We start from the raw sequence: 14,882 nt of genomic DNA, 5'->3' as shown, positions 1-14,882 counted from the left end.
CAGCATGCCAGAGACCGTTCACTTACTGTGGCAGACCCCAGGCCAGATTAAAGCCGGTGATTGGCAGATAAACCTCCTTTTTTCTTCTAGCTGGATTTGACTGCCTTCAGTGTTCAGGGCTTGAATTCCCTGCATTCCAGGCCGTTGCTGGTTGCTTTTTTTTTTTTTTTACTGCTTCCCCACTTCCTAGTCCAGCAATGAAGCTGTTGTGGCCAAATCCAGGCGATGGGAAGGGCCAGGGGACTTTCCCTTGTCAATATCCATCCTTCCACACTTCCATTCAATCTCCACCCCCCCCCCTCCACACCCTGTAATACACACGTGTTATAGGTTGGCTTCTTGCCTGTTTTGAGGAGTGGCCCGTTAATACCTCCGGGCCAAGGCCAGAGCCTGCCAGTCCACTCTCTGCTTCCATCAGAGCAACCATGACATTGATTATTTCGGGCATCCTGTTCTTAGTGCTGCTCCTATGTCAGGAGCAGGGAGTTACTGGGGTCCCTCCTCAGCCAAGAGGTAAGCTTGGGGTGGATGCCTTCCATGGCAACTCCTGATTGTTCCTTTTGGTCACCAGGCAGAGGGTATGGGGGCTAGGGGTGCCAGCCTCCGGGTGGGACCTGGGGACCACCTGGAATTACAGCTGCTCTCCAGATTACTGAGATCAGTCCCCCTGGATGAAATGGATGCTTTGGAGGGTGGGATTGTACCCACTGAAGTCCCTGTTCTCTCCAGGCTCCATCCCCAAATCTCTAGGCAGGAATCCTAAATCTCCTGGATTTGGCAACTCTAATGGAGGCACAGAGGGAATTAAAGCCCAGAAAAGTCTAAGAGTTCTGTGGGGGGGGAATCCCCACTAAAAGATTACATAATTTGTATGGCTCTTGGTTCTGCTTTCTTCTGTCCTTTAGAACAGCAGTGGTGTTCTGAGGTAACTTTCCCCTACATCTTACAAGCGCAGCCTGATGCTCTCATATATCCTGCTTGATTCATCATCCTCAGACGAGAGACTTGGCTCTCGACTAATCTCTTTCCAGGTTTGGGTTTGGAGTCAGTCAGGTGCCTCCATAGAATAACATCGTTGTCGAGATGAGTCATCCACTTTGGCTAAAAAATATTTACTCTGTTTTTTAAAAGCTGAGAGCTTAGCTTGCAGTTTTCCTAGCTGGGGAATAATCCTGTTAAAGAGGTTAGCATCTGCTGTAGCTTAAACATGATAAATTTACTCAAGCTGTATGCAAGAATTCCCTTGACAGATTTTTCACTGGGCAGCCAGATCCTATCCCACTGGATTTGGTGGGGCTACATTCGATGCAAATACACATAGCATCGAGCTGTTAATAAAGTCCTGATAGAATCACCTTCTTGAAGTCCATTGGTGCTTTTGCTGCCACCCTAAGAATGCTTTCCTAGGAATAAGCCCCACAGAATAAAATGGGAATTACTTCTGAGTAGACCTGTCTGGAATCTCTCTCATAGTCTCCGATTTAGGAGCCTGCTGGTATCAACCAGCTCCCAGTGGAATAGCCATTCCGCCCCACAGTAAGTTTGTAGCTATAAATGTCTACTTTCTGAGACAGCATCTATATTCAAAGCAAATTGTTTGTAAGCATGGTAAGAAAATTAACAGGGAAGGCAACAAACTGTGTTTTGAAGAACAGCTAATAATATGTCGAACTTACTGCAGCAGGAGGCTCATGACCTGTTTTCGTGTAGCAGTCTGAACAGCAGAGAGACAGTGTGGTGTAATGATTACAGTGTCATACTAGGTTCAGGGAGAGCCAAGTTTGAATCTCTGCTCTGCCATGGAAGCTTTGCAGGGTGACCTTGGGCCACTCGCACACTCTCAGCCCACAGGGTTGTTGCGAGGATAAAATGGATACAGGGAGAATGTTGTAAGCCACTGTGTATCCTCATGGAGGAGAAAAGAGAGGTGTAAATGAAGTTAATGAATGAATCAAACCTGGGAAAGGAAATGCAAATGAATGAGCTGATTTGCTCTTTAGACTTATTACTGAGACAGGAAAACTACTGTTCTGCTCTTGCATACTAGCATAACACTTTAGTGAGCATCCTATACAGCTGGATGACTGTGAGTGACACTTCTTACCGGTGTGTAACCTGCTACATCAGGCCCATAGTCAGGATCATGCATAAGAGAATCTCCATCCCACACCCTGAAACCTGGAATTTCCTCCTATTGGTTATGCTTGTCACTCCGTATAATTTTATTTCTTTACTCCTGTTCCTACAGAACTTTGATGGAGATAAATAGCTCTCCATCCATATTTGGGGCTGGGTGCGTGTGTCTCCTCTGATGCTAGAAGCATAATGCATTGAGCATAACAATTCCTCTTGTGCTACAGTCCTTAGGCTTCCATTCTATTCATTGCTATCATCCTAGATTTCCTCTTTGTTGATAGTCCAACATTATTATATCTGGTATAGGTTTCTAGGATAGGCTGGAATAGATTGTCCCTCTGCCAGGTATGCAGGCTGCTCTGTGTGCTTACTGGTAAGGCTGTTTCCAAATTATTCTTCCACAGTGCAGCTAAATCCACTTATTAGGCATTTATTTCAAAGGAAGCAAATCTGGTTTTTAGATACCAAATTCTCAGGGTTTTATTATTGGCAAATGACAGTTATTGGTGCCACTGTAACTGAAAGTGACAACTGTTTGGATGAGTCTTGAGTGTTTATTGGACAGTAACAGTGACGTCATTGACAATGACCTGATAACAGTAGTTCCCTCCCATACCTCTGCCTCTCATACAATGTGATCCCCCCAAACCTGCACTAGGTATAAAAAAGGAACTTTTAAACTTTGTACTGGAAGTTCCAGGCTAGGTTAATCTTGTCAGATTTTGGAAGTTAAGTAGGGTTGAACCTGGTTAGGATCTGGATGGGAGACCACCAAGGAATTCCAGGGTTGCTATGCCAAGGGACAGAATGGCAAACCACCTCTGTTGGTTTCTTGCCTTGAAAACCTTTTGAGGCCACCATAAGTGGGCTGTGATTTGATGACAATACACATACACATGATGAAAGGTTTGAAATTTTAGTGGGGTGGGAAAAGGGAATTGAAACTGACACAAAGCTTCTGATCTTGTCTTGAGATCGGCCAGTTCTAGTTCCTCTGCTACTCTTCCTTGTTTGTGGTCTGAATGCTTCTTTCTTGTGTGCTGGTGCATGTATCATAAAACTGAAAAGATAGAGGGAAAAGCAGCACTGGATATTTTCAAAGTTTGCATGAGGGATGCACATTTTGTAAAGCCTGGTGTTCAGTTTATTGTGGCGGTGGAAAGTGCCATCAAGTCACAGCTAACTTTTGGTGGCCCCATAGAGTTTTCAAGGAAAGAGATTAACAGAGACAGTTTGCTATTGCCTGCCTCTGTGTAACAAACCCAGGCTTCTTTGGTGATCTCTCCTTCAAGTATTAACCAGGGCTGACCCTGCTTAGCTTCTGAAATATGATGAGATCAGGCTAGCCTGAGCTATCCAGGTCACAGTGAGGCTGATGGTACTTCTACAAATATTTCCTTTAACTAAGTAACTTTGCAGTTTGGATAAGGCAGGCTTTACAATAGCACATGGCTTTTTTGGTAGAAAAAGCCCAGCATGAACTCATTTGCATATTAGGCCATACCTCCTGGCACCACCATTGTTCCACACACGGCTTTTTTGTAGAAAAAGTCCAGCATGAACTCATTTGCATATTAGGCCACCCCTCCTGGCCTTACCATTGTTTCACACGGGGCTTTTTTTGTGGAAAAAACCCAGCAGGAGCCCCTGATGCCAAGCCAGCCGGAACTGTGTTCCTCTGCATTCCTGTGTGGGCTGCTAAAAAAAAAAAAAAGTCCTGCATGTACAGCTTGTGGGGGGGGGGAAGGTGGCAGGGGGAGGGCATTTCCTTGGTGCTGGGCAACATTCAGCTTAATCCTAGCTGCCGTATGATGGATGTTTGGGGGTGCGTGGATGTTTGTGGGGCTCAGCATCTCTCAGCACAACTCTCTGCAGAAAACCAATAAGGTGCCCAATAAACAAGGTGCTAAAATGCTCTTCTTGCCTCTCTGATTGGCTTTAAAAAAAGAACTTTAGTTAATTAAGGGGGAGGGGAAGAATGAATAGAGCATGCATATTAACCTTTATCACGCCCCCCCCCCCCAGATCAACATAAAACTAAACTTGGGTCTGTGTGCTCCATAAAGGAGGGACAGCCTTTATAGTTTATTCTCTCCCCCCAAATAAATAAATATTGTTCATCACCATTAACCCCCCCCCCCTCAATTGTCATTGTCTAAGAGAAGTGGTGCCTTTTGCCCATTGGCTCCATTACTGAGAGCGTTTTGTAAGATTTTAGAGGCAGCAAAAATGTGGTGCTGTGATCTTCAAGAGACGGCTCCTTTAACTTTGTGCAAAGCAAAGCAAATTTCTGGCACTCTGCTCTGAGTAGCCAGGGCTGCAGATGAGCGCTTTTAGTAGGGATCTCATACAAAGGGGATTTTTTTTTTGTCACGCTTGAGAGGAAGTAAGAGCAGATCTGTCCTCTTTCTTTTTATTCTAAGATTTGACCAAGTGGCGCGGATCATCTAGCGCCAGTGTACTCTCATGTCATCTTGACAGTTAGAGCGGTTCCTTAGTGGAACAGGCTTTCTCAGGAGGTAGTGGGCTCTCCTTCTTCGGAGCTTTTAAAGCAGAGGCTTAGATACCCATCTGTCAGGAATGCAGATTCTGTGGATTTAGGCAGATCGTGAGAGTGAAGGCAGGAAGGAATGAACCTGTGCTAGACTCTCATGGCCCTTTAAACTTTGCTATAAGTTAATTTATACAGAAATAACATAAACAAATTCCTCCTTTAGTGTCACAAAAGGGAAAGGAATATTCTGCCTGCCTTCTCATATGCCAGGACACAGCAAGAAGTATAATGAAGGTGTGGACCAGCAGAGCTAATTTTGTAGCAGGAACTCCTTTGCATATTAGGCCACACACCCCTGATGTAGCCAATCCTCCAAGAGCTTACAGGGCTCTTAGTATAGGGCCTACTGTAAACTCCAGGAAGATTGGCTACATCAGGGGGTGTGACCTAATATGCAAAGGAGTTCATGCTACAAAAAAAGCCCTGAGGACCAGTCTCTGGCAGAGCTTCAGCTTGCATGTAGAAGGTCCCAGGCTCAATCCTAGGCATCTCCAGGTTCAATCCTTAGCAGTTAAAAGCATCAGGTAGTATGTGATGTGAAAGACCATGCAAAGCTACTGACAGTCAGATTCGACAATACTGACTTTGATGGACCAATAGTCTGGCTAATTATAAGGCAGCTTCATGGTTTCAGTGCCAACCATCTCCAGGGCTGGTAAATTTCATGATCTGAATGAACATACAAATTAAACTAGATACCTGAGCTTTTTGAAGGGTGGTGGTGGTCTTGTTTGCTTTGTGGATCAAATAGTTGAATTATGGATTCTTTGAAAATCTGGCGGGAAAGGACTGTAAATCTCCCTCTTGTAGATTTTGAAAAGTTGGCAACCAGTAGCTGTTGCTCTTTCTTTTTCTTCTTACAGGTGCACAGTGTCGGACAAGACCCACAGATTTGGTTTTCATCATAGACAGTTCCCGGAGTGTGCGGCCCAGTGAATTTGAGCAAGTCAAGGTCTTCTTGTCCCAGGTCATAGAGTCACTTGATGTTGGACCAAACGCTACTCGGGTCGGTGTCATTAATTATGCCAGTGCAGTCAAGAATGAGTTTTCCCTCAAGACTCACCGTACTAAAGCTTCCTTGCTGCAAGCAGTACGGAGGATTGAGCCCCTTTCCACTGGAACCATGACAGGCCTAGCTATCCAGTTTGTCATCAACAGAGGATTCAGTGAGGTAGAAGGTGCAAGAGTGAGATCACCAGGAGTTAACAAGGTATGAAAATCCCATGAGGAACCTTCATTCCACCCTCCTTCCTTTTTGCTTTATGTGCATTGCAAAATATAAGTTTCATGTGCAGATAAGAAATGCAAAACTCCCCCTCCCCTTCTTCTATAATGCTAGAACTTGGAGTCACCTAATTAAATTGATGTGCAGTAGATACTGCACAAAAGAAAGTTATTCTTCACACAGCACATTTATAAAATTTACCAGCATAGGATGTGGTTGTGATGACCACTAACCATTAATTAACTTTGACCTGGTCTACACATGACATGGAATGGGGTGGTACATGAAGCTGCCTGTTACCGAACCAAAGTCAATATTATCTACTCTGATTGCCTGTAGTACCTCAGGGTTTCATCACCTCACCTTCTTCCCAGTCCTTTTAACCTGGAACTTTCTTCATGCAAAGTGATGCTCTTTTGCTGAGCCACTATGAGTGATAATGCATGGCAGAATACTGATGTACAGAATGGGCTGTACAACTTCAGGAGAGTGGGTGAGTGAGAGGAATTATATTTTTCAGAGTTCACCTACATCAGTAACTCCCTGTCCAAAGAAAACTAGTGCAAAATGTGAAATCTAGAATCTTTCTCCCCTGATGCACCCATTCTGCTATATGTGTAGACCAGGGCATCAATGGGAGGGGGGGTAGACTAATTCATAAATGATAGATAAATTAATGGGTATTCAAACATAATAGCTTAACTGAACTTCCATATTCTGAGGCAGTTTACCACTGAATACCACTGAATACCAGTTGCTGGGGGCAATAACAACTGCTTTCATGCCTGCCTGGTAGACTTCTTAGAAGAGGTGGGGAGAAGGAAAAGATCAACAAATGGAGCACATGAAAGTGTCCAGGAGTTCATGAAGCTTTTCCTCAAGGATGATTAAGTCCCTGATAGCATGGACTGTGATATATCCAGAATCACAGTAGGATCTCAATTCTGCCTGTGTAGGAAGTTGCCCAAGAATGTAAGGAGTCCAAAATTATATTGAGAATATATAAGAAAGAAAGAGATGTGACTAGTAGGGTTTTTGGTACTATTACTCTCTATAAAAAAGAGTGTTTTTGAATCAGGCACTGACCAAAGTGAAACTTTTCAACAGCATTTCTAATTCCCACTGGCAGATCATAGAAGTTTCCTTCTGTAGAGGAGTGGAAATGTGCAAGAGCCACTTAATAAATGTCAAGGAAACCTGCAAGACAATATACTTTGCTAAGCAATTATAATTTGGAAAAAGTAATAAGGTAGATAAATTGTTGCCTCATTACACATGCTAAAAACAATACATCAAGTTATTCCATCATTTTATTTCCATCCATTACAAAGATGTTAACTAATGTGTTACTACTGTCTTTATTGTATTCTATAAAAATCTGTACACATCTGATAATCTAAATCCTAAAGAAATTCGCGATTTGTTTTAAAAAAACTTTGCAATGGATCAATATATTTATCATGACCACAATTAGTTTTATAAAATGTTGATAGCATAAGGTGAGCAAATTCAGTTATCAAAAACAGTGTACAAAGAAGAATCTAGTTTATGATCTATTGTTGTCAAGAAGGCTTTTGACAGAATTGAATGGGAACTGTTTAAAGCTTTGCAGTGTTTCAGTATACATAGCACATTTTTAATATTGTGAGATTGTAATATAAACAATATAAAACTATATATAAATGGATGAATAAAGATCAAAATTAATGGTATATTATAGAACAAGAAAGTAGTTGAACTTAATTAACTTATATGACTAGGTTCTTGCAAAGTCCTAAAGTAATTAAAAGAGAACATTTGTTGTATTCTAACCCATTAATTGAAGTGGTCACAGACATATGAAGACTATTGAGGATGTGTCTGATCTTAGTCTCTAGATTTCTCTTACTTTAGTAATTGTAGTAATTTCTTTATAATATAGATTTTAAGATAATGACCACATGGACTAGTTTCATAAATAGCCAGGTTCCTGGATATAATATCAAATGCCTATGGATTCTATTACTTTAAACTATTAAAGAAATAGGTTGCTGTGAAACAGTTTCAGTATTTCTAATCATGTAGTTTTATTTCCGGAAATATTTTTTCATCCATTTCTTATAGAATTGACAACTTTTGATAGTTTAATTTATATAAATTATAATCCAAGAGGGTTTCCTGTAAACCATACACTCATGCCTAATACAAATTACCATTTGTACTAGTATGAAGGAGAATTTTTATAAAGTCATCCACCAATGACACCTAATTACACATAGACTAAATAGAATATTTAGTACTGACCAGTATGTCTGTTAGAAATGTTGATAGGGGAAAAAGCACATGTAGACATATCTGGTGTTTTTGTTCAGTGATAAAGAGCTTTGGAAGAAAAGTATTAGTAGAAATTAGGGTGATGCACTTAGAAACATTTTGGATCCAGGCTGGGCAGGGATGGGTGGGTTCTACCATGATTGCTTATTTCTGGGTAGGGCATTACTGGTTTGGGTTTCAAGTCCATGCAGTTTCAGAGTTTGAGTCTGGAGCAGCTGTTTATAAAGATAATGGTACCAAATTTTCACAAGAACATACTTGTCTTCTAATCTTAAGACCCTCAAGTTTTAAGTGAACTGAACCAAGATGGTCAGTTTTACAGACCCCAAAGTAGATGTCTCTCGGCACAGGCTAAATTCTCTCCACTGATTCCTAAAATGGTAGCCAAGCAGCAACAAAGGAAGAGAGCTCTAGCTGTTCATAGCATTTAAACAAACACACTCTCACACACATTGTCTGCATTTTCCTGCTCTAATAGTGACTGGCTGACAATAAAAATTTCTTAGCTTTCCACTGAAAATTCTGCATTTGCAATCCTTCCTTGTTGTGACCTGTTATTTGCCTTTCACAAAGTAAAAATGTTTTCCTTTGCAAACAACCCCTTATCTCTTTCTGTTGGTCTGTACTAAACCAAATGACAAGAATACCTATTGGGAACAAAGACCTGTTGGTTATAATGGGAGCCAGGAGTACCAATTGACTTCACAGGCTCCACTGAAATTCATTACAGCACACAAAAATCGCAAAGAAAATGTGGACTGGAATATAAGAAATCTGCCCTGGGCCTGGAATGACAACCTCCAGAGTGGAATGATGAACCCTTGGAAGTAGAGTGACAGTCCCTGGGCGCAGAAAAATGCTATGGGTTTGAAATGACAGCTCCTGTGACTGGATCAGTGCTCTAGAGGTTGTCATTCCATTCTCAGAAGACTTATGCTACTCCTAAGGACTGTCATTCCACTGTGGGGACTGTCATTCCAGGCCCAGGTCAGGCCGCTTTAAATCTGTTCCACATTTTTGATGCAACTTTTGTTTGCTATAGTGTATTTCCATGGAGCCACTGCATGTAAAAGGACATTTATAGCTCCCATTATATGCAGTTATCCTTCAGGCACCTCCTATTGTTCCCTAATGACTTTCTTGTCATTAGTTTTAGTACATCCTTCCCAACTCTATTTGTTCATCCATAAGAGAACAAAATGGATCCTCCCCCACAAAGGAGGGAGGGAAAGAGAACTGCAGCTTTCTGTGGCTTGTCTCCAAGTTATTGGTTGAAGCATTCGGTGCTCGTCCCTTGCAAGGATCCAATTGAAAGGGAGAAATATAGGGTTTCCAAGTCCTCTTCAAGCCCCAGTGGGGGACATTTGCGCATGTGCAATGTGCACAATGAAATGACATTACCTGGAAGTGACATCATAAAAATGGTGATGCCCACATGGGCCACTCTAGGCATTTCTGGGGAAACTCTATGGTTTTCCTGGCCACTCTAGCCATTTGGGAGGTTAAAACTCTATGGTACCTATTGTACCATAGTTTCCCCTCCCAATTGGCTAGAGCATCCTGGAAAACCATAGAGTTTCCCCAGAAATGCCTAAGGCAGCCCCACATGGGCGCCGCCATTTTGATGACATCACTTCCAGGTGATGTCATCGTGTCAGTGATGTAGGGCCAGCACGATGTAGCAGCAATGTGGGCCGGTGGGTTGGGAACCTCCCAGGTGGGAGATTCCCCGCCCAGACCAGGGGCTTGGCAGCCCTAGAAAAATACCATTGCTTAAGAAATCAGTAGAATCAAGGAAGAACATGAGTACATGCTGTAGTCCATTAACAACACCCAAAGCTGAAAACATGAATTTCATCAGTGAAGGTAGTTTCATTTCATTAAGAATCCCCAATTCCTAACACCGTTCCAAAACATCATGGAAATGATCTGAAACAGTAATTTCCATGTGTATTTTCAGCTTTGGTATTACATTATATGCCCCTACAGGAGAAATCCAAGCTATGGTAGAATATAAAATTATAAGGACACCCCAAAATTCTTCTGTTGTGTCTCCTATTAGATAATATTCCATTTATCTACAGAAGTATTCTTCCTCACTGCTAAAATATGGAGAGCTAAAAGCTGGAACAATACTAAAAGACTGATTATCAAATTTTGGATCTATAAATTGTGGCAAATTTTAAAATTGACAGAATTGACTGAACTGGTTTGGTAGAGAGATGGATGAGATGATTGCTTGCACAAAGGAGTTGCATTTTTCTTCTGATTTATTACCTGATCTTTTCCTGCAACACTTCCTCTTTGCAGTGATACTTAAACACCCAGGGCTTTTGTATATCCTTCTGTATATAGCTCTGAGTATGGTCTACTCTGACAAGCTCCGGCTTGCCAGGATCTTGGACAGAGAAGGATCTACAGCCTTGCTACCTGAGATCATTTAATGAAAGATACCAAGGTTAGAAGCTTGGCTTTTCTGTATGCAAAATATGTGGTCTTCCACTAAACTATGGCCCTGCCTCATGATATGGTCTTATATCAAGCTAGACTATTGGTCCATTTCACTCAGTATATGTTTAGACTAGAAGGGTGTTTAGACTGGAAAGGGTGTAACTCTGCTCAAAATTGTACTGAGAGATAGGGCTAAAATTCCATAGGAGAAATGTGTGTAATTACGTATAGCTCCTCATCAACCTGTCTCTCCTCTCCCTCCCTAATAAAAGCCAAACCAACATGAAGCTGATTTATAAATTATGCTGGAACTGTGCTCATCATGTCTCTGACTGTGGCCACGTCTTAATCTAATATAATAACAGGGGTCATTTTTTTTACACTAATGGAATAAAATTAGCTTTTTGGTTTTACAGCCTATATATTTGATGCCCTACATATTGTCATATTTATCTTGGGTGATTCCAGGTTCTTCTTGTTCTTGTTCATAGCTTTGAGTTGTAGAGCTCAGTGATGAGTTGGCAGCATTCTGATGAAACAGAGAACAGGTTGGGGTAGATTCCTTATTTGGAACATCATAAATACACTCCAGGTTTTCCCCCCTAGGTTCTTGGAGTGGACTGCTGAACATGCAAGACAAAGATTTCCAGATAGATTCTTTCTCTTTTTTTGGCCTAAGAAAACATATAGAAATAAAGATACTGTTCAATCTCTGAAGGTTTGCTAAAAGATACTTTGTGTACTGTGGAGGCCTTTATTCACAAGTAAACAGATAGATACAATGCAGCTGGCATCCGGTCACTTTGAAAACAAGTTGAGTTTACGTTTCACTGTGATATGGCTAGTTATATTCCATCCTGGATAGGCTCAATGTAATATAATTTTATGGAGGGACAATATGCAGTTTTGTCAGCATGGCTTTGGAGAAGAGGAATGTGGTATCCTCTTATTCACACACATGTCAATTGTCCCTATTTTCTTATACTTCTCCCTGGGAATTCACTGTTCTTAGGGTCGATACACATGTTGCAAGTGACCTTAGGGTCTCCTTGAGAACTCTTGATCAGACATGGCCTGAGAACTTAAGTCCCAGGTGTGTGCAGGTCCAATTTGAATCAGGGGCTTAAGTCTTCATATGCACCTTCGTACAATCTTGAAACAACCCCAGAGATCTGCTCTTTGCCCAAGGGGGGGGGGACTTCCATGTACTAATGGCTACATGTACATTTTCCCAGTGATGTAAATAGTGGCTCCCCAGGGCCAATTCAGGCTGGGAAAACAGTGCAGTGAGGAAAGCTTAAGCAATCTCTCCTTGCGTGCTCTGGTCCTGATACATATTTGGACTGTACTTACCCCAGAATCAAGTTCCCAGTGGGGAATTCCCATGTAAGGTTGCCATCTTCTAGACTTATAACTAATCTCCAGACTTCACAAATTAGTTTCTCTGAGGAAAGTAGTTTTGCCTTGCCTTGGGGAATTCCTGGAGATTTTTTTTGTGTGTGTGTGTTTGGGGAAGATGAAGTTTGGGAGAGGAGGCAGCTTAGCAAGGAAATGATGTCACAGAATCTGCCGCCTGCTGTCTGAGAGTCTGCCTCTTCTTGTGGAGCCACCCCTTCCCCCCCTGGAGGTCAAACAACATACTCCTGCAATATTTTGACTCAGGAGAATGGTGGTGTAGGGAGAGTGGAGCCCTTCCTTTCCACATGCCATAGTCCTGGAGCAATTCAGGCCTCCACAGTGCTTTCAAATGGAGTTTCCATAGGGAACATGTAGAGTATGCCTACCAGTCCCCATGAAAGACTTCTGTACTTTAGAACATGTAGTTTGGTCCACAGAATAGTCAGTCTACTGCCCCATAGGGCTTTGTCTATGTGCTTCAATGGAACTAGTCTAGATAACAGTGACTCTTGGAGAAGGGGAGCATGCTGCAGGCACATCTCTTCATTTCCATGAGTATTTATGAAAGAAAGAAGCAGGTCATAAAATAAAAGGTATCAAGCTTATTGATGTTCCTTTGCTCAATTATAATCCTAGCATGCCTGCCTGCCTCTAGCAGTCATGTCCCACTGCTGCTTAGATTTGCAGCAGATTTTTTTTAATGGCTGTTGGGTTTTTAGAGAAACTTTTAAATGATGCCAGTCCTCTCTAGGAATCACTGGAAACTCTAGTTTTACCATAAGTTTTCTGGCAATTCCTAGAGAGTTATGCCATCACTTCTAGGTTTTCCTGGAAGTGATGTTACCAGTGGGCACCAATGTTCCCTCGAAGCTGTGGAGTCTTGTGAGCAAAAATTCTACTTTGTGAGCTCCTGGCATTAAAGTTGTGAGCTACTGCATAAATTAGTTTGCTCTGGGGTCATTTTTTCTGAGCTAAGACAAAAAGGTGTGAGCTGGAGGCTAAAAAAACTGTAAGCCAGCTCACACTAACTCAGCTTAAAGGGAACACTGGCTGGCCACCTCCCCCATGTCTCCACCTCCCAAGTGTCTCACTGCCCTAAGATGTAGTAACTGTGATCTGTTTAATAACGGATTCATAGAACTGTGTGTGACATGTAATTCCTCCCCAAGGTAGCGCAATTGATCGGTAAGATAAGTGAATTGGATTTTTGTCCTTTTCAAATCCTAAATAATTCCATTGCTGGTCCCCTTTTCCCAGCTGCTGAATAATTTATCTTTTCCTATTGGAATTTCTCAGGATTCTGTTGCACTTTAATTATGGAGACAAGCTGCTTAAGGAAATGCTAGTGAGCATGCATACTTTGCTGCCAATTTTATTGCATCATGGGAATATACTTTTAAGGGGAGAGGCACCTGAGGTACCTCCAAAGCAAATACAGTTTCATGGAACTGAATAGAGGAGTCAAGCAAGTTGCTAGAGGGTGAAGGAAATGAGAGTTTGTGTGTGAGGGAAATCATGCAAAATTATGTTTTGCTGTGGTCTCTTTCCCTTTTTGATCAGACCCCATTTGTATTCAATAAATATTCAGTTTTAAATCTAAGTGTTAATAAGGAACAAAGTGAATAGGTTTTGTCAACTCCCCCCCCACCTCCGGCAAAGCCTCTTACCTGAATGAGAAACAATAATGCTTCATAGAAATGTTACATGAGCTGGCTCCTGATCCAGTAATGGTTCATGGGTATGCCTGAAATGCTACTGAGAACTTCTGCCTATTTGTCAAAACAGTTGGTGTTGCACACTATTTGTCCAGTGTTTTACCCCAAGTACAAATGCAAAATTCATTTCAGATCTCACTTGAGGTCAAATTTGGGGGTAATTCTATCTTCATCAATTACATGAAACAAATCTTGATTTTAGACACCTACTTGCATTTGGACGGATAAAAGGAAGTACTTCTTCACCCAAAGGGTGATTAACATGTGGAATTCACTGCCACAGGAGGTGGTGGCGGCCACAAGTATAGCCACCTTCAAGAGGGGTTTAGATAAAAATATGGAGCACAGGTCCATCAGTGGCTATTAGCCACAGTGTAATGGAGCACAGGTCCATCAGTGGCTATTAGCCACAGTGTATGTGTGTATATAACATTTTTTGCCACTGTGTGACACAGAGTGTTGGACTTGATGGGCCGTTGGCCTGATCCAACATGGCTTCTCTTATGTTCTTATGGATTAGTATTAATCTTTACAACAGAAACCAGGTAGAAAGTGCTGATTTGCACTAGTCTAAGGGTGCAGTCTCATGAGCAGTTTGGACTGACATAACCAACCCTCCCCTCCAGATTAAATGGGTGCAATCACACATGCACATCCGGCTTCCATGCCCCACTTGTCCCTACCTGGTGCTAAAATGACCCCCCGCAAGGATTAAAGAGCCACAGGAAAACCCAGTGGCTTCCCTGGCAAAGTGCTTCCATGGTGGGTTTCTGGCTCTCTGATCGCCCCGGTGTGCCATGGAAATGCATGAGCACAGGGCCAGCCCTGCCACTAGGCAAACAAGGCAATTGCCTAGGGTGCTGGCCAAATTGGGTGCCCCCCATGTGACTCAGTGATGTTATCGGTATGGGGGGGGGGAACCAGAATTTAGCCTTGACTCCGATGCCGGACTAGGGTAGTATGAGTAGTATGATTGTTCCACTTCATTTCTGGTGCATCCTTCCCCTCTCAAACACAACTCCAACATGCATTTCACTGCCCCCATACAACTGGCCAGGACTGTGTGCGCTTGTTTGTGTCTGTGAATGCA

General features: G+C 42.3%; 1 protein-coding gene across 1 annotated transcript in view; it reads left to right on the top strand.

Moving 5' to 3' along the window:
* Window positions 1-350: 350 nt before the first annotated feature.
* Window positions 351-14,882, top strand: part of MATN1 (matrilin 1) — a 36,147-nt gene continuing 21,615 nt past the window's right edge. The window contains exons 1-2 of the mRNA XM_060258376.1: window positions 351-513; window positions 5,554-5,900. Coding sequence (XP_060114359.1) covers window positions 426-513; window positions 5,554-5,900 — 435 coding nt within the window. The 5' untranslated portion in view covers window positions 351-425. The remainder of the gene's footprint in view (window positions 514-5,553; window positions 5,901-14,882) is intronic.

The sequence above is a fragment of the Heteronotia binoei genome, chromosome 17 (genome assembly GCF_032191835.1).
Source record: "Heteronotia binoei isolate CCM8104 ecotype False Entrance Well chromosome 17, APGP_CSIRO_Hbin_v1, whole genome shotgun sequence".
Classification (NCBI taxonomy): domain Eukaryota; kingdom Metazoa; phylum Chordata; class Lepidosauria; order Squamata; family Gekkonidae; genus Heteronotia; species Heteronotia binoei.
The sequence above is the reverse complement of the archived record's forward strand: the minus strand, read 5'-3'. Positions and strand labels throughout refer to the sequence as shown.